This window comes from Vicugna pacos, chromosome 8, assembly GCF_048564905.1.
Source record: "Vicugna pacos chromosome 8, VicPac4, whole genome shotgun sequence".
Lineage (NCBI taxonomy): Eukaryota > Metazoa > Chordata > Mammalia > Artiodactyla > Camelidae > Vicugna > Vicugna pacos.
In genome coordinates this window covers 1,844,531-1,863,074 of record NC_132994.1, presented here as the reverse complement: position 1 = coordinate 1,863,074, position 18,544 = coordinate 1,844,531, and the positions used below count along the sequence as shown (strand labels likewise).

At 37.3% G+C, this 18,544-nt stretch overlaps 1 protein-coding gene across 2 annotated transcripts in view; it reads left to right on the top strand.

Annotated features, from left to right (window-relative positions):
• The window catches only part of RIMS1 (regulating synaptic membrane exocytosis 1), a 447,505-nt gene that overhangs the window by 175,982 nt on the left and 252,979 nt on the right, over nt 1–18,544 (top strand). For both annotated transcript variants that reach the window (XM_072965473.1, XM_072965472.1), the window contains one exon: nt 11,179–11,392. In XM_072965473.1, coding sequence (XP_072821574.1) covers nt 11,179–11,392 — 214 coding nt within the window. The remainder of the gene's footprint in view (nt 1–11,178; nt 11,393–18,544) is intronic.

The window sequence follows — 18,544 nt, the reverse complement described above, 5'->3', positions numbered from 1 at the left end:
TTAGGACCACAGCAAAATCGAGGGGAAGGCACAGAGATTTCCCATATATCCCCTGTCCCCACTCATGCACAGCCTCCCCCATTATCCACATCCCCCACCAGGTGCATTTGTTACAACTGATGACCGTCCCATGTCGTCATCATCACCCAGAATCCATGGTTTACATTAGGATTCATCCACGGTGTTGGACATTCTGTGGCTTTGGACAAATGTCTAATGACATACATCCAGCATTACAGTATCATATAGAGTAGTCTGCCTGCCCCCAGAATCCTCTTGCTCCACTTACTCATCCCTTCCTCCCCACAACCCCTCCTACGATTATTGTCTAAACCACCAAATACTGATATGTACATGCCTGTGATTTGTAAAATTGTAAGCTTTAAACAAGAGTGGATATCAAATTAAATTATATAACATAATATTTACATTTTTCTGCCTATTTTCACACAGGCAGCCCCCCAAATTTTGCATTTATAATTAAAATGTAATTATATGTTGAAAATTACTTTTAACAAGTGAGATGAAAGATGTATGGGGAAAAAACGCCTTCATTTTCCAATTTAACTCTAATGTGAGGATCTCTGCTATATTATAGCCATCAGATAGTCTGCAGTAGGGTCACTACTGACCATTACAAAAGTAGTTTCCTGGAATTTATCCCATGCCTACTGAGTCAGAAGCACCTTAGGTTAAGGTGCATTTTAATAAGCCCCTTAGATAATTTTGATGCATACTATATTTGAGAACACCAAGGAAACATGCTTCATACATCAGTAACTTTCCATTCCTTTAGCCATACTCAGATGAGTATCTGAAGACAGGAAGGTGAGGTGGACAGTTGAAAATTATCGCAAGCCAATTTTAGGACCTTATGCAAGCAACTTTAAGTATGGGTCTAAGTTTTCCCATTTATAAATGAGAAACTTGTCCCCAGAGATCTTTAAATTCCCTCCTGTGTCTCTATTTTCCATTTAAAACCAGGTTTTGGAATCTTTCCTTTATCTTTTCTCACTCTGAAAATGGAGTTTAAATGATTCCAAAGTTGTGAACTCCAACTCCTAGCAAAGAAGTAGATGGGGGCCTTGGTTTCAAGTCTGTACAACTAAGTTTTACAACAGCTCTTAAATGTCGGGAATGATTTGTGAGGGTTAAAGAAGAAAACAAAGATGAAATACAGAACAACTCAGACTTCTCTCAAAAGCAAACCAACGTGGACACATAGAGAAACAGCACATTGTATTCCTGCAGATCAGTGCTAAGTGAAAACTTAACCTAAGTAAATTTAGATTAGCAGATTATTCACAAGTTAAATTTTTATAATACTTGGTAAGGGTTCAAATTGCAAAAGGAAGTCCAAGGTAGAAAGGAAAACGCATGGTTGTAAAAGTGATCTCACTTGAAATACACAAATTTGCAATTGCAGTCATTTCCTTTTGAAGAATATTTATTTGTAAACAACTTGTTACATTATATAATACAATCTGAAAACTTTGCAAAAATACACTTGCACATTTTAAGCAAGGCTAATTGCTCTAAGTAACAAAAAATACTTCAATTAGTCATCAATAATAGCAAATCATAAACCTTCGTTAATTTTGTGAATACAGCCTAGAAGGTTACATTTTGTTAAAATAAATTTAGTTTTATTTTCACAATCAAATTACATTAGGCTTTTTTTTAACAGGTTTCATCATGATGTCTTTTGTTATTGAAGTATAGCTGATTTACAATATTATATTAGTTTCAGGTATACAGCATAGTGATTCAATATTTTTATAGTTTATACTCCATTTAAAGTTATTACAGAATAGTGGCTATACTTCCCTGTGCTGTACAATATATCCTTATAGGTTATTTACTTTACACACAGTAGTTTGTACCTTTTCATCCCCTACCCCTGTCTTGCCCCTCCCCACTTTTTTCTCCTCACTGGTAACCACTACTTTGTTCTCTGTATCTGTGAATCTATTTCTGTTTTGCTATATCCATTCGTTTCATTTTTTAGACTACACAAGTGATAACATACAGTACTTGTCTTTCGCTGACGTATTTCACTAAGCATAATACTCTCTAGGTCCATCCATATTGTTGCAAACAGCAGTTTCATTCTTTTATATGTCTGAGTAATATTCCATTATGTATATATAAATGTATATATATACATTATGTATATATGTATATAATTATATATATAATTTCTTACTTATCTATTTATCTGTTGATGGACACTTAGGTTGCTTCCATATCTCTGCTATTGTAAAAAATGCTGCTGTGAACATTGGGGTGCGTGCATCTTTTCTCATTAGAGTTTCCTACGGATCTATGCCCAGGAGTGGGATTGCTGGATCATATGGTAATTCTATTTTTAAATTTTTGAGGCGCCTCCATACTGTTTTCCATAGTGGCTTTTACATTTCCACCAACAGTGCACATTAGGCTTTGAAGAGAAAAAATAATCTCTAATATGGAAGGATGAGCCCATGTACAAAAGAAAAACAAAAAGACCATTTTCTGATATTGATCGAAAAGCCTTAAATAAAGTAAACAGTAAGTAAAACTCTCTTTGTACCCCCGGGGACTCTGGCAGTGACTACTGGAGCCCAATAAATGTTTGTTGAATTGGTGTTTGTAAGATTCCACTGTGTCTGGTAACTAGGGAGGAAGCCTGACATCATGGTAGGTATAAGATACAGGAGAAGGGTCTGTGAGAGAAGCCAGTAGATAGATGGGAACAAAGGGAAAGTCACCTGGGATGCCAGGATGGAGAACTAGACTCTCTTAGAAATGATGGTTTAGCTGTTGATTGATGTAATTGGTTCAGTTTGTTAGGAAGATCATTCAGACAGTGTGAAAGATGAACTAGGGATGGAACCCATTGGCCAGAGCCTAATTAAAAAGTTGATGAAATGATCTGAAAAGAAACAATATAGATGTATGTGTACATATAACTGAACCACTTTGCTGTACACCTAAAACAAACACAGTAAGTCAACTACACTTTAATTAAAATAATTTTTTTAAGTTGATGAAATAATCTGAGCTGAGAATAATGATCTTCATCACAGGTGGTAGATTTGCGCTGTGCATCTGATCTCAGAAGGAAGGTTTTGTGTGTTGGGGTTTGACTGTATACAAGTGTCTTGTATCTGAGCCTGAGTTTTACCTGGACTTGCTGTCCTTACAGCCTTCTCACTAGAAGAAATGAACAGGACAGAGACAAGTACGTATATGTATATGTAAGTTTCTTAAGGGAAGACGTCCATCAAAAGAAATTTCCTGGTGGAGGCAAAATGCTTCTCATAGTAGGCACTAGGGGTGCTTAGCATGAGGGGCTCGGGGAGGGAGAGAATATGAGTGAAGAATACATATGAGTGAGAAATTCCAGACTCAGCTATTGCTCAGCTCAGGTGCAGCGGAAGGGATTAAGAAATTTGACCTAAATCAGAGGATTGTAGATGAACTGGAAGACTGACCCTCACAACATCTGTTCCAGAATCCTTCCAGGGATTACTAGGAAGAAGCTGGGAATCTAACAACTCAATTTCACGGGCCCTCCTGCAGCTGGAATCCCGGTGTGATTCAGGGCAATGTGGACAGTACCTTTCTGATTCTACAGCCTTCTGGTTGAGGAATTTAGAGTTGCTGGATTTATGCTTTTGTTTTGGGAATCTGTCCTGGAAATCGGGCCAAGCACCCACTTCTGTCCCCCTTCCAACAACTGAGTGGCACCAAATTCTGGTTTTGCTTAAAAGACTGTGATGTTTGTTACTTTCAACTCCACTCTGATACAAGGGACTGTTATTTCCAAGCATCATTTTTAAAAACATTAATCACCACTGAAATGCAGCAGAATTTTACAGAGTAGAATCAGAGACAGTGTCACTAAAAAGAGGACAGTGGTGTGTGGGGTCCAAGGGGTCATTTTTTTAATCTGCACCTATGTTTTGACTTCATAGTTATGTATGGTTTTTGGGCTGTCATTCATTAGAATGTATGCGCTGTACGCTTGGCTGATATGCAAAGACTCTAAAATGTAACTTGGTTTCAACTACAGTTCTGAGAAGCTTGGGGGCATTCATAATTACTTTATTATTATCTTAGCATGTTTTCCTATTTCTTTGCATTAGTACTTCTATTAACACTACTCCGTGCCGGATTTTTATTTCTTCAGAGAACAGTCCAAGTTCCAAATCATCAAGAAAAATGTTTTGTCCAACTAAGCCAAAGAAATCTCCCTGATCGTTTCATCTAGAATTATTAGTCTCTGCTGAACAACGTATTTCCATTCTTTGTCACTTGGTATATGTTGCCGTAAACTGCTAATTTATGTTTACAAGAAACTTACCTCCTAGGTAGACTGTTCCTTCTTTGGAGTCAAGAAATGTGCTTTAGAGTAGAGGTTAGTGTGAGTTTTTTGACAACAGTGTTTGATGTCAACTTTTTGAAAGCCAGCCTTCATCATATCAGGCGGGCAGACATTTAATTTCAGTCATTATCAGGGCTCCTGTCTGGACACCCCCAGGTCTTGTGGAGGTGCTTCACCAATTCAGCATTCTCGGAAAAGTCTCCTGGCTTTGATCTCCTGCCACTAACGTCGTGGACCCTTGATGGTGCCCTGTTCCGTGTGTCCTGTGCCGAGGCTGGGGAGGGAAGTAGAGACCACACTTCTTGTTTTCAGGACCCATGCCTCCCCGCTTAGGTATGTGCATCCCTGAAAGAGTCTCCATCGTGGGTGCTGCGTGCAAACCACTCTGGTCTCCGCCCCTCCCTTCATCTTGGGGAAAGCCCTCACCCTCCTTTGAGACCTATTACCTTTGTCTTTTGAGACATCAAAGCCCAGATTCCCATTCCCTCCCACTCCAGGGAAATGTAGTCCAGACACTGCAGAGGACAGCCCGGAAGAAAGGGGGAGCTGCCCTCCTTGAGCTTCTGACCACCTGGGGATGGGGGGAAGACAAACACAAAACAGAAAGAAATGAGGCTAGCACAGGGAAATATACTCAATATCTGGTAGTAAAATATGGTGGAAAAGAATATGAAAGAATATATGTATGTTTCTATATGACTGAAGCATTATGCTGTGCACCAAAAATCGACACAACATTGTAAACTGACTAGACTTCAATAAAAATATATATGTACAAAAAAAAAGAGAAAGAAATGAGGTGCCACACCCGTTCCAGAGCCCCCTCTTCACTCCACCATCCCTGGTCACTTAGCATCCTCCGCATGCCTTATTTATAGGGACTGACCAACGAACACTTACTAACTGGCAAGGATGTTGTTAATACCTTCCTGTTTAAATTAGTTATTTTGCATTATAGGATGATGTATATTTTATAGACTTATAAGAGTGATATTTAGTTTTTCAGGTTTCCTCTTTATTTCCTTCAAATATGTACCACTAATCACCCAAATAACTTCTTTACAACTGGAATCTTGGAGTTTCTTGAATTGAGTGCACAGATACTAAAATAAGGCAGTGATGGTTACCACAGTGAAACAATGGAGAAAGTCACACCCAGGGAGGAAACCACGGTTTCTGTATCCTTGCTTTCTTTTGACAGCACTGCATAGTTTAGAACTCTCCATTTTCTATGCAGATAATTTAAATCAGAGATTTGTCATCATATATTTTGTTAACCTTGCAGATCAATAAGAATATAGCATTAATTATATGTAATATATATGTATAACTGAATCACTATGCTGTATATCAGAAACACAACATTGTAAATCAACTATATTTCAATTAAAAAAGATTTTTAATAAAAATTAAAATATACAAGTAAATTTCACATAAAGATTTTACATTCTGCAGCCCCACATTTACTGTAATACCATATCATAAAATATGTATTTCCATTTATTATTCATAATAGAACACTGGATTAATACAGTAAAACATTAGATTAAAAAAATAAATATGCTGTTTATGGTTTCACTACCAGTATCCTGATTCCAAAAGCATATTTTATTATGAGGACAGCATCTTTGACAGTGTTCGATGTCGGAGTAACGTAAGGGGAATACGAATTAAGAAAAGGGCATTAAGGTTGGTTTTTAAGAGACAGTTTAATAGAGCACTGCAGAAGGTTATGGAATAAGTAGATTCTGTAGAAGTGGGAGTAATGAAGACTGCTCCTCCCGCCCTCCTTCCCTCCTTCCCACCCTTCCTGCCTTCCTTCCTGCTTTCCTTTTATTAAATGTCTGCTGGTATAAAGAAGGAGTATCTGGGAAGTAAGTCAGAGAGGTTGATGGGGACTTGGGTTGGACTGTTCCTTAGGTGCAGAATAAGGCAGTCCTGTCTGTAAGTAGAGGAAGAAGCCCAGGAAGAAAGAGGTGTGAAGATGTAGGAGACTCTGGGCTGAGAAACAGCACTTTCTTCTCTCATTCTGCTTCCCGTGGTGATGTCCAAACCAGCAGTATAAACATGGCCCTTCGCTGAAGCCAAGGAGGAATCTTAAATACACATGAGAGGACGGTACAGAGGAGTACTGGCCTCCAGGAGGATGTGGTCCTGGCAGAGTTTGGAGGGATGCCTGTGTGAATGCTGAGGCCCTTGGTGAAGAGCCAGGCTACTTAGGTCCATTCTTCTGGGAGAAGAGCTCTGTCCCTGGGTATCTGTCATCCTTAGGAACTACTCTGTGGGCTGGACTTTTCTCCCATTTCCGGTGAGACTGGAAGAGAATACCCCTCTGAGATGCGTCCCGTGGAGAACTTGGGATCCTAGAGACCTTATCCTCATACCTCAACCAAGAAGCTTCATCTTATCGACCCCCTTGCCGTGGCCTCTGGGGAAGGAACCATCACATTCCGCCCACCAAGCACGGCCTGGGAGACCCCATGGTCTAAGCTGCATAAACGTAGAAGACCAACACTGGGTCCGCAGACCACCAAAACAGACCTTTGAGTCTTTCAGCTTCTTCACAGTAGCTTGAAGTCGATTTACAAAAAGAAAGTTTGGGAATTACCATACAAGGTTTGAAACATGAGTGGGGGGACGGAGCAGGAGGGTAGGGTCTGCAAGAGGTACCGAGGCAGAAGTGTATCAGCATGGCTTTTACTTTCCCACAGTCAGCTTTGTTCTCATACTGTCAATTCACCACGATCAAAAATGGACATCTCCTCATAGTGAACATTCTCCTGAGTCCAGAAACACTTCCATTTGCAAGTTGAATCTGTCTTTATTCTCATGCTTTATGTGAGCTCAATACAAGATCTAAAGTGTGTGAAACTGAGAATGACCTATTCAAGTAGAAAACAAAAGCAAAGTCCCAAACAAAAATGAGTTTCCTCATCATCATAACAATAATACTGTCTGCCTCATAGAATCATTATGCGGTTCAACATATGCGTTTCTGCTTAAAATTAATTAGATTCCATAAATGGTCAATTCTTGTGCAGATTTTGATGCTGTCAAATAGTCATTTTTTCAATTCTTTATAGCACTCATTTCTAATGGGATAGAACTGAATTTTTCTTTCTTTTTAATATAAAATATTTTATACCTACAAGAGTATTATGGAACATATATGTAAAGCATAAAGAAAAAGAATGAAACGTACAACATGCATCCACCATGCATCTTAAGAAATCAAACATTGCCAGTACTTTTGAGACCCAGAGTTGGAAACATTTCATATCTTCATGAAAAAATACTTATTCTCCCACTGTTGAGTACGTTTTATAGTTGAGAATATTTAATGTCCTCAACAAGTCTGGTTTCCTGCACAGACATAGAGATGCAGGAACCTGTTAATTGTGCTGTTCCAGTCTCTGTCATCGTTTGTTTTTGACCTGTCTGGTCCATCACCTACACAGAGAGAGGCGTGTTGAAACAGCCTGCTGGGACGGTGGATTTCTCCGTCCGGGTGGTTTTACCCATTTTTGGCTTGATGTGTCGCTGTATGTTATCAGTGTAGACTTGTCACCTGCCACGTGAGATGAATACGTCTTTCACCGCAGGCTGCCCTCCTTATCTGAAGTAGCGCTTTCTGCCTGGCACGTTTTGTTTTGTTTCTGCTGTTGTTGCTGGTCCTGTTTTGTGTTGTTGTGTTGTTGTTACTCTTTCCCTGGGATGTATTTTTCCCATCCTTTTGTTCCCAGCATTCTCTGCTTTAATAGCTTGGGTATAGCTCTTCTGCTCCTCATTTAGTTTAGCTGAACTTTTGAAAGCTGACATGATGCTCTTCGTCTTTTAATCATGCTGTGGTCGTTACTCTTGCTGTGATTCCTGACCCATTGTACTGTTTTCACCATCACAGGCTCTATTCGTCCATGTTCGTTTGGTCCATGTTCATTTGTTTCATTTCTTATCTTCTTTGGATTGACTTTTTTCTCATTCTCTGGTTTTCCCTCTACTGGTTTGGATATTATACTCTCTATTTCCATTATTTTTGGTGGCCACCTAACTAAAATTTTATTTTCAGTCACGTGTATGAAACGTAAAACTGAAGTTCTTGGTCACAGAGCCTCAGCCCATGTCCCTGGGGCAGCTGTCGGCTTCAGAGCTATGTTTTCTCTGAATTACTGCTCTGATCTCATTTTTTTCCTTTGAGGCTCTGCGTACTTTCTTCTCAGGTCAAACACAAATTAAAAATTCGTCTTTTAAATACTTGATCCAGCATTTCTAGCATTTTGTGACAATCAGATTTTTCAGGATATTTTGTTTTCAGTATAAACTTGTTAGTAAATTTAGTTTTTGTTTTTTCCCAAGTGGACTAAGAAAAAGTATTATTGGCTACTACTAAGGAAATATATGTCTTTACCATGTGGCTGAACGGTACATTTCTAATGTTATTTACAGTTTGGTAGAAGAGAGGTGTCATGTACAGAAATAGTAATAATATATGGTAGAAATAAGATTAAGTCGTCTGTGAATGACCAAAGGAAATGCTATGAGACTGCAGTAGAGTAATGTTTCATCTCAGTGGCCAGTGCCCTGCACATGTATATTGTTCAAAGGTTTCCTGAAATAGATACCTTTTTGATTGGGTCCTATTGGATGGATAAAAGTTCTTTATGTTTGAATTTACAAAAAAAAAAAACAGAAAACCTTTGATTTTCAAACCATTATGCCTTAGTATTACTTATATACTAAGTCAGGAGTTGACAAACTGGTCCACGGGCTAAATCTGACTTACCATGATTTTTGTAAATAAAGTTTTATTGGAACACAGCCATGCTTACTATTCACACATTTTCTGTGTTACTATGCTCACGCTACAGCAGTAGAGTTGAGTAGTTGTGACAGAAACTGTATGGCCCACAGAGTCTAAAATACTTACAAATATTTACTTTCAGTACCCAAACTAAACCATGTGCTATATCGCAAGGTAAGTGTATAGGGAAACTGTTTCCTTAGCCTCATTTTCTCCTTTTCCTAAATATATTTGATTTGGTTGCTCTAACAATAAATATTTATTCATACACCACCCCCTCTCTGCTTAGTGCTTATTTCTGTCTCTTTGATCAGAGATATTTCCTCGCTCCTATTTCTTAATAATTATTTTCCTTAATAGAAGCTTTAAGAGATCCAGTGCTATTTTGTATGGTTACTTTTGAAATAATAGAAATCCACTGCTGTTGTCTACCAACTTGAGGCTAGATTAATGGTGTTTAAACTATAAAAAGTTCAGTGTATTGAATGACTCTTCAATAAATTGATCAGACACTCTTGCATTCATTAAATAAAATATCACAGTATCTTTCTATGAGCTGAAACTAGCCGGCCTTTAAATTGGAAGGGTTGCCAATTCTAAGCTACTTTATATGCTATTGCAACGCTTTGCTTTAATTATGGGAATTAAAGAGGAAAAGTGTCCATTGGCAAAGCGGGAAAGGGATTTCAGAATTTTTTAAAGTCATCACTAAATTGTGCTCAAAACCTGTTGATGTTAAAAGGAAAATATAATGAAATCCCAGCCTTCAAACACTACAGTGCTTGGACTTAATTCATGTGATTCTGTTTCCAGGGAGAACCAGTTCCCCACGGTTGTCTTAGATGTAGGGCATCAGGCTAACCACCTGAATTAACAGTAGCACGTGTTCTCTGATCCTGGGGATACTCACATCAGGGAAATCGGCCAGATACACAGATGCATTTGATCCCCCACTTCCCAGGAGTCTCTCTTTCGGTGTAAAAGTCGATGACTATTAGCTACACTGAGGACAATGCTCTCAGCTCTCATTTACAAAATTGAAGCATCCTTTCACTGGGGATTCACTGGATGTCACACTGTTTTGTACAGAACGGTGAACAGTTTCCATCTGTAGAAGCTTAAGGATTTACTGGGACTGGGACCGATGGGAAAGGAGGAAACTTCAAAGATACTAAGCATAAACGATCTTAGAGGAAATACTTTCCCTCAACGAATTTAGTTGTCTCACCTCCAGTGGATCAATAAAGAGTAGTAGCAACCCTCATGCATGTAACCTGGGAGAGGTCAAGGAAGACTGGGGTATGTAAAAGTCCCAATATTTGCAAGGTACGCTTTGAACTCTTAATGTGACTGGAACAAACTAAGTGAGCCCCAGTGTAAGGTATATAACCATATAAGCAGTACACTCTGAGTACTGTATGAAATGCTTGGTGCCAGTCTCCAGGAATGGGGGTGAAGGAAGATACTTGGTGGAGGACAGATTTCCCAGCGATGTAATTTAAAACAATCTTTTCCGAAGTATGTATCATGCTGAAACAGTGGGCCATGGAATCGAGTTACTGTGACAAACTTTTGAAAAATAGGATTCAGTATTAAACCTCCAATAGAAGATAGAAAATATCAGAACACGTTATATAGTTGTGTCACGTATAACTTCTGCTTCAGTTACATATCCACGTGATTATAATTGTAAAGTGTTAAGTCTGTCAAGATACTCTGAAAGCCAGGTGTCAAAAGAAGCAGAGGCATGGAGTGGGTACATGAATTCCACTGTGTGGGAAAAACCAGGGTGCTACAGCATCCAGCTACGTGTGGTTCGGTGCTAGTCAGCAGTACTGAAATTAACTGAAGACATGCTAATACCTGTCTCACCTCTGGAGGTGAGATTAGTGGGGAAATGGCTTCGCACGTGTTGCCTTAGTTCAAAGAGCTATACTTTGCTAGGAAAAACTGTTTTCCCTTTGGTCATCCATCACTTACTCAGTTTGCTACCACCTTCTCTTTTGTCCAGGAGACTGCATCAACAATTTGAAAGCTACAAGGAGCAAGTGAGGAAAATCGGGGAAGAGGCGAGGCGTTACCAGGGCGAGCACAAAGACGATGCTCCGACGTGTGGAATCTGTCACAAGACCAAGTTTGCGGACGGGTGTGGGCACCTGTGCTCCTACTGCCGCACCAAGTTCTGCGCGCGCTGCGGGGGCCGCGTGTCGCTGCGCTCCAACAACGTGAGTGTCCCCGGCGCATGCGCATCCCCGCAGACGGCGCGTGCGCGGTGGGAAGCAGCCGGGCATCCGCGCACACGTGGCCGTGCCCTCCCTCGTGTTGACCCTTTGTTTTTCGTAAGGCTCAGAGTAGTGGATTAGGGAAATGGTAAACAAAAGACACTTTCTGTATGTGTGTATCTTAATGAATGATTACTATCCCAAACCAACAGACTACCTGAGGAGTAAATTTATTTTCTGAACAAATGTAGTCAATGTAGATTTAGTATCATGAATTATGAAACTCTTGAAAGTTGCTAAGACCAGTTCTCCTTGTACAAAAAAACAAAACAAAACAAAACAAAGAAAATCCTTTAGTTTCTGCAACGTATGTTTGGTTTGAAGGAAGGTAAAATCAAGGTGTACTGCATGGCATTAAATTTAACCCAATATAATAATGTGCAGAGCAGTAATTAGCCTCTCTTGAGAGTGATTTCATATTTATTATCATGTTAATAGAATATAATACTGAGCTGATCTCACAGAAATTAGTTGGATATTTATAGTATGTCAAAATACACTTTTTTTTAATTGGTAGGGGAGAGAATTGAACTTCTCTATGAGATGTAGACTCGCCCATTGCAGTTTCTTTAGTTGGCTTAAATATTAGCTTCTCTTCTATTATGACAGTGATTTGAATATATGCAGTTTTTGAGGCACTAAAATGCTAATATAAAGGACTCAGTATTATTATTTATAAGTACTAGAGTAATTTTAATAAATATTTAGTTTAGAATACATCTTAGTGCTGTACTTTATTATATCCCCTATGTTAGTACAGTGGAATTATTTATAGGGATGTCTGGGTGAGTTTTCTTTTATGTAGGTCTATAGTGTAATACAGAACAGTTAAGATGATCACATACCTAAAGAACTCCCAGTGTTTCTTTAAAGAATTTCTCATATTATCTACTCATGTATAGAATTTAACTTAAAGTTGTATTTCAAAGGAAGAGTGCTTTAAGTGCCCTTGATATCTTTCTAATTGGGAAAAATCATAGTTGAAATTAAAATGAACCTTCCAATCAACATTATATTCTTTGGCTGTGTATTTGAATTGTAAGTTGGGTATTATTCTAAAACCTCTCCCAAGGAAACTGACATTTAGTAAGTTAGACACATTATTATACTTAAGGATACATTATTATTCGATTATCTTTGAAGCCTTAACTTTTCTGAATAACAGCTTCTTTATCGATGAAACTGAATAGTAATAACTATTGCATATGGTTGGTATAAGAATTAAATTTAAATGATTCAAATTATGCATATTTAGTTTTTCTTTAGGTCCCATTCTTATGGCTGCAAAAGTTTTCAGTTTTTCTCCTAAAAGTTATTTGTTTTAGTTAATCCTCATAATGCTACCTTAAAGGCCTTCTAGAAGCACCTTAGATTAAGAGCATCTGGCACATAAAGGTGCACAAGACCGATTTGTTCTTTTTCTCTTCTTTAGTTCTTGAATGCACTGTTTTGGAATGAATCCTCACAAATGAGACCTGGGATGATATTCAAAATAGTTAACAACTCATATGATAAGGGTTCTGTCTAATCTGAAAAGGTGCTGACCCTGAAAGGTAGGGGCTCATGGGCTGAGTGTTAATGCTGGCTGAGTCCCGCAGCTGTTGAATGCTTTAATTTCACGTTATAGGTTTGAGGCAAGCCAATAACATAGAGTCAAACTCACATTTTAAACAGGAAAAGTACTTAGAGGAACTTGAACTAGGAGGTACCAATGCCTTTGAGCAGACACTCAAGCCTAATGGAGTTCATCCATCTTTACTAACCCTATCCAACCTTGGGGAAAAAATTCATAAAGCAAAGTAAAGAAAGCACAACTTAAAATATTTAATCTTGGGCCTAAAAGGGAAAAGTATATTAATTTGGTTTTTCCTGTGATGTTGTAAATGTTGAAATGTATATTACAAATCAATATTTCTGATGGGATAATTTATGGCTAAAATAGTTAACATATTTCTTTTCTCATTTTTATTTATTCCAAATATTTTCCATTCTTAGATTTTTCCAATTTGTAACTATAAATATGTGAACAGTAATTTGATAATTATTCATTCAAATTTTATGCATTTTAAAATGTCTTTTCAATAATAGGTAGGCTAAATATGGTAGTAAATTAAGTTTTCTTTCTGAAGAATGTTTTATGAAGAATGTAGATTTAATAATCCAAGTTCTAGATAACTCTGAAATTATAGTGCCCAACTTTTGTATCCAACATATAACAGGAGCCAGATCTGTGCATTTTCAATGAAAGATTGAACAATGACTATTTTTTTGGTAAGAATAAACATTTACTTTTCAAAATATCTGTGTTTTAACACTTTAAAGTAACACATAATTGTTTTTTGTAAGATCTGTTTATTAATATATGCCTTCTTTTTGTTTTTCTCTTCTTCTTTCCCCTCTCTCTTTACCCTGCTTCCTTGGATGCTTCCCCAAAGGAGGACAAAGTGGTTAGAATCCATGATTTCTTTTCTATCATTTGTTGTTACAATGTTGTGACCTTGTGTTGCTAAGTACTGTATTTCACAAAGAAATTACAATGCTAGGAAGAGCACCTTCCCAGTTCTCATGGGAAAAAAATAAACATCCAGGAGCACTACCGTTTGAGCTCATGGGAATAGTGATATTTTAATATAATTTAAATCATGAAACTCATTTGTCCTCTGGGTTTTCTGAGTTTTGAGACTGCTCCACCTGCCTTCCAGAACAACCAAGTCTAGAGAGCTTTACCTTTCTCAGCACTCAGTAGATGCATAGGCAGGTAATTTGAAACTTTGTGACAGAAGGAATGGAATGGATGGATTTAGTGGAGAGAATGGATCAAATTAAAATCAAGACCTCAAAATAAAATGACCTTTCAGTAGAACACAAGTAGCAGAGTTGTCATATTGAACCACAGTTTTGCTCTTTTCTTCTCCTTCAGGCATTGAAATCACTCCCTCAGGGAGTGAAAGTTCACCTTTAACTCTGATCAGCTATGCAAACCACAGAGGCTGTACTCAGTAAGATAGGGTATGTGTGGAAGCTTCAGCCAGCCTGTCCTTTGTGTACATACTATACACTTTCATTTGGTGTAAGTTACAATTTCCCCAAAGTTCACTGATTTCCCAATATGAGACTGAGGCAAAGAGTATTTTGGGTTCAATATGTCAGCTCAGCTGCCTTTGTTCCACTGGTTTAAAGTTTAGATTACGTACTATGGTGCATAGGTAGCAAGCATGAAGTTAAATTGAACATTAATTTGTGCCCTTAAACTTGATGCTAGCATATGTTCATCAGTTTTTTCTATGAAAAAGAAATCAGGTTGAAAATGATATAAGGTAGTTTATTCTCACTAAATGTGTTTGCTTGTGCACTGGTGGTTTGTGAGATCATGTTAGGGGCTATTATTTTAATACAATACAGGTTTCCCTGGCTATCTGACAGTAGAGCATTCCTATGCAATCTTTCATAAACCTAAATGGCGTAAAGGGAGGAAACAGTTACTTCAGGACACATCTTGCTCATAGATGCACAAAATCAATCATGATAAAGCACAGATGCTCAAAGACACTGTTCAGAGCTCTGGTGGCTGGATGCTGAGATGCTGAGTGTGGTTCCTGGGGAAGGAGCGTGGTGGGGCTGCTCTCTCTGCTCTGGGTACTGCTGCCTGTAGTACCGCTCAGGGCAGGACAAATACTAACTACTGTTTTCACATCTCACCTTTCTCTGTAAAAGTGAAAATCCTCTTTGTACTTCTTTTGTTTAGTGAAAACAGGTATGACAGTATGATTTTCGTAAAAGCAAAGTGGAGTAACGTGAACTTTCAAAAAGCAGGGGATGCCGGTAATGTATCGTATTAGGAAAAATATAATTGGAATGTCACACTTTGGTACATGAATATTATTTAGATGAGTCTGCATTTGAAATGTATATAATTTTACATTCTTCTAAAGAATTAAAGTTTGAGTACATAAGTAATGCTGATGTTACACAGACTTGCTGGTAAGACTTCAGCTACTCCTCTGAGACTGGCCAGGTTGATTGTTCTCGGACAGCACTTCTGTGGTGGTAGGTTCTTTGTGCTTATTATGATGGACTGACTTTGGAGTAAGAATTCAGGTGGATTTTTGTGTTTCTCAGGCTGAACATAGAATGAAGAGACCTGTGAAATACAATCACTTTCAGTTATTGTCTTCACTTTGATTAAGATGCATATATCTACCATTTATTTTTAAGTACTTTGTCATAATTTCATTAAAGATCTTTTTAGCCTATTGAAGTTGTTAATGAATTGCCTTCCTAGTCCAAGGAAACTGAAGTCAGCGTTTGTCTTAGTTGTGTTAATGAGAATAACTGAGTATTGAGCAAAGTGCTTGATTGCTGTTTCTTTCCCTTTTCCTCTGAGATCTTTTATCTTTCATGGAGAAATTATAATTTACAGATGTGTGTGTGTTGGTGTGAGAGGAAAGCAAAGTGTAAAAAGCATGAATAAAATTTGTCTAAAAGCAATCTCCAGCTTGAGCAATATCATAGTAGTGAATTCTACTTAGTTTGTTAAATTGGTGAATAATGTGACTAACATACTAGTGTATATGTTATGAAGACCTAAGAATAGCTAATATATAAATATTTCTTTATGGAGTCTATCAAAAAATGTTAATGATTGTATTTTTTGCAGCCTAGCTGTATTTTATTTTAAAACTTTACTCTTAGCCTAAATCACCTCTAATAATTTGGAAGATTGTGTACTTCCTTATAAAGAAAATGGTTTGTCATAAAGAATCACTTTGCAATTGACACATGTAATAGCTTATATAAGAGGTTATTTTATACAACTGCATGGTTTCAGAGATAAAATTATGATTGTTTACTTCATTGAAATTCCTCTACACTGCCTAAGTATATAGGAATACTGCAGATTTCCCCATAGTCTGTTTAAATTGTTTGTGTCTTTGTTTTTATCATCCATTGGGTGACAGAGTATTGAACTTAGATACTTTCTTTGATAACATTAGCACTTTGCTCTTATGCAATCAACTGAATTGAATCCTCCAAACTCAATCCCTTTGGGATTTCCCATAAATTCTCATCACTATTTCTTTTTTGGTGGGGTGATTGGTTCATGAATAGAGCAACTAAAAACTGAACTTGCTACATTTCTAGTTAGTCTTGATTTTCACACAAAAATTGCCAGGTGTTATAAATGAAGAGTATCTTATAGTAAATGTCAGCAAGATTCTGAAAAACAGAAGGCTACTATTTTCTTTTTTTTTTTAATGTGAAAACTGCACATATCTATCAAGTTTTTTTTTTTTATTTTGTGGGGTAGGTAATTAGGCTTATGTATTTTTTTCAAATGGAGGTACTGGGGATTGAACCCAGGTCCTCATTTATGCAAAGCTTGTGTTCTGCCGCTGAACTACACCCTCTCCCTGCACATATCTACCTTTCAAACATTTTATATCAAGATAATAATTAGTAAGTTACAGTGTTTACAAAGTCATTTTTAAACTGGCTCCTCATACCTTTTCACTGATGTTTGTTTGTAAAAATCATGCTAAATGACATTTTGATAAATGATATGCTGATAAAGTATGTTTTTATAGAAAAAACTCATTAAATGGAAATGTTGGCTGAAATGGGACAGTACAAACTGAGTTTGGAACTGGCCTCACCATAAAACATCATCTATGGGATGACTGGTTCTTAGCAACATAATGAACTTTGCTCTCACAGACTGTCCTTAAATAGCAAAATGAATTCATTTTGTTTATTCTCTCACTAGGGTTAGATGAAGACAAGCAATTCAGTGGAATCATATCCATTTGTAACAATGATTTGCATGATTGCATTAAATATTTATTCTCATTATGAGAAAATCTCTCAGAATTATCCCTACTTAGTCCATGACATGATGTCATCTGATCATACTTTTCAACCTTCAATCTTTTGAAAAAATGACAATCAGAGTTTCCCTGGGCCCACTTCTGTCTTTTCTTCTCTTTTTTCTTTATGATGGATTTCTTTGTAAGAATGTTCTCTTAGAGATTCTATCTAGAAAGTCAATATAGCTCTAAATAGAAAAGTCTATAAATATAAACATATCAAAAAGGAAATGTTAGGGTGCAGAGAAGAGAACTTTCACTAAGCAATGTAATTGATTAGAGTTCTCAAGGTGTCTCTTATTTTTTTGTGTTTGTCCCAGAGAGGAATAAAACACCAAGTGGTAAAAATTTTTGTTAGATAAGTCAGAAAGCCATACATTTTTTATTGCAAATCTATTTTAGAAATTTGCTACACTGCTTTTCAGGGCCATGGAATTTTAATCTCTTGAATTTAGCTTTATGATTCTGGAAATGTTTGCTAGTATTCAATAATTATTAGGAAATTTATAGTCCTGGTTTTGCCCCGACTCCCCAGATCATTGTTTAAAACCTTTATAAAATCTGTTTCTGGAAATTACCATTTTACAAACCAATGTTCAGTACAGATACGTATTGGGACTATGGGAGTTGCACCAGGGTATAGAGAAAAACCCTTCCAGTTTAAGGACAGGAGCTGTGACCTTGCTTTTTCCAAGCTAAAGACTAACTTATGGCAAACTACCTGGTTTGTTTTTTGTCTTTGTTCTGTGAACGTAAATTGTCAAATCTCTTGTTCACTTACCCAGGAGTGGAATTTCTGGGTCACATGACAGCCCTATGTGTAACATTTCAGACACTTGACAAACCAATTTCCACAAGTAGTTACGTAGCAATTTTTAGGGTTCTAATTTCTCCACGTTCTCCTCAACACTTGTTTTTGTCTGTTTGTGTTTTTACTATAGCCATCGTGTTGCATGTGAAGTGATGTGGTATCTCGTTGTGCTTTTCACAAAGCTGCTTTTAGGTCAAAATTATCAAACTGGTTTTATATCTACAAGGATTCATTTTCTGTGGATTTAGACTCTTATATAAAAATGTTTCTAAGTTAGCAATTTCTTGAGAATGAATACTTCTCAAATGGCTAGCATATTTGAATTGTTAGGAATTTGGTTTTTTCCCTCTCTGGTGATTCATTATGTCCTTTACATTAGATTTATGTAAATACTTAGTAATCTATATAAATCAGTCAGAA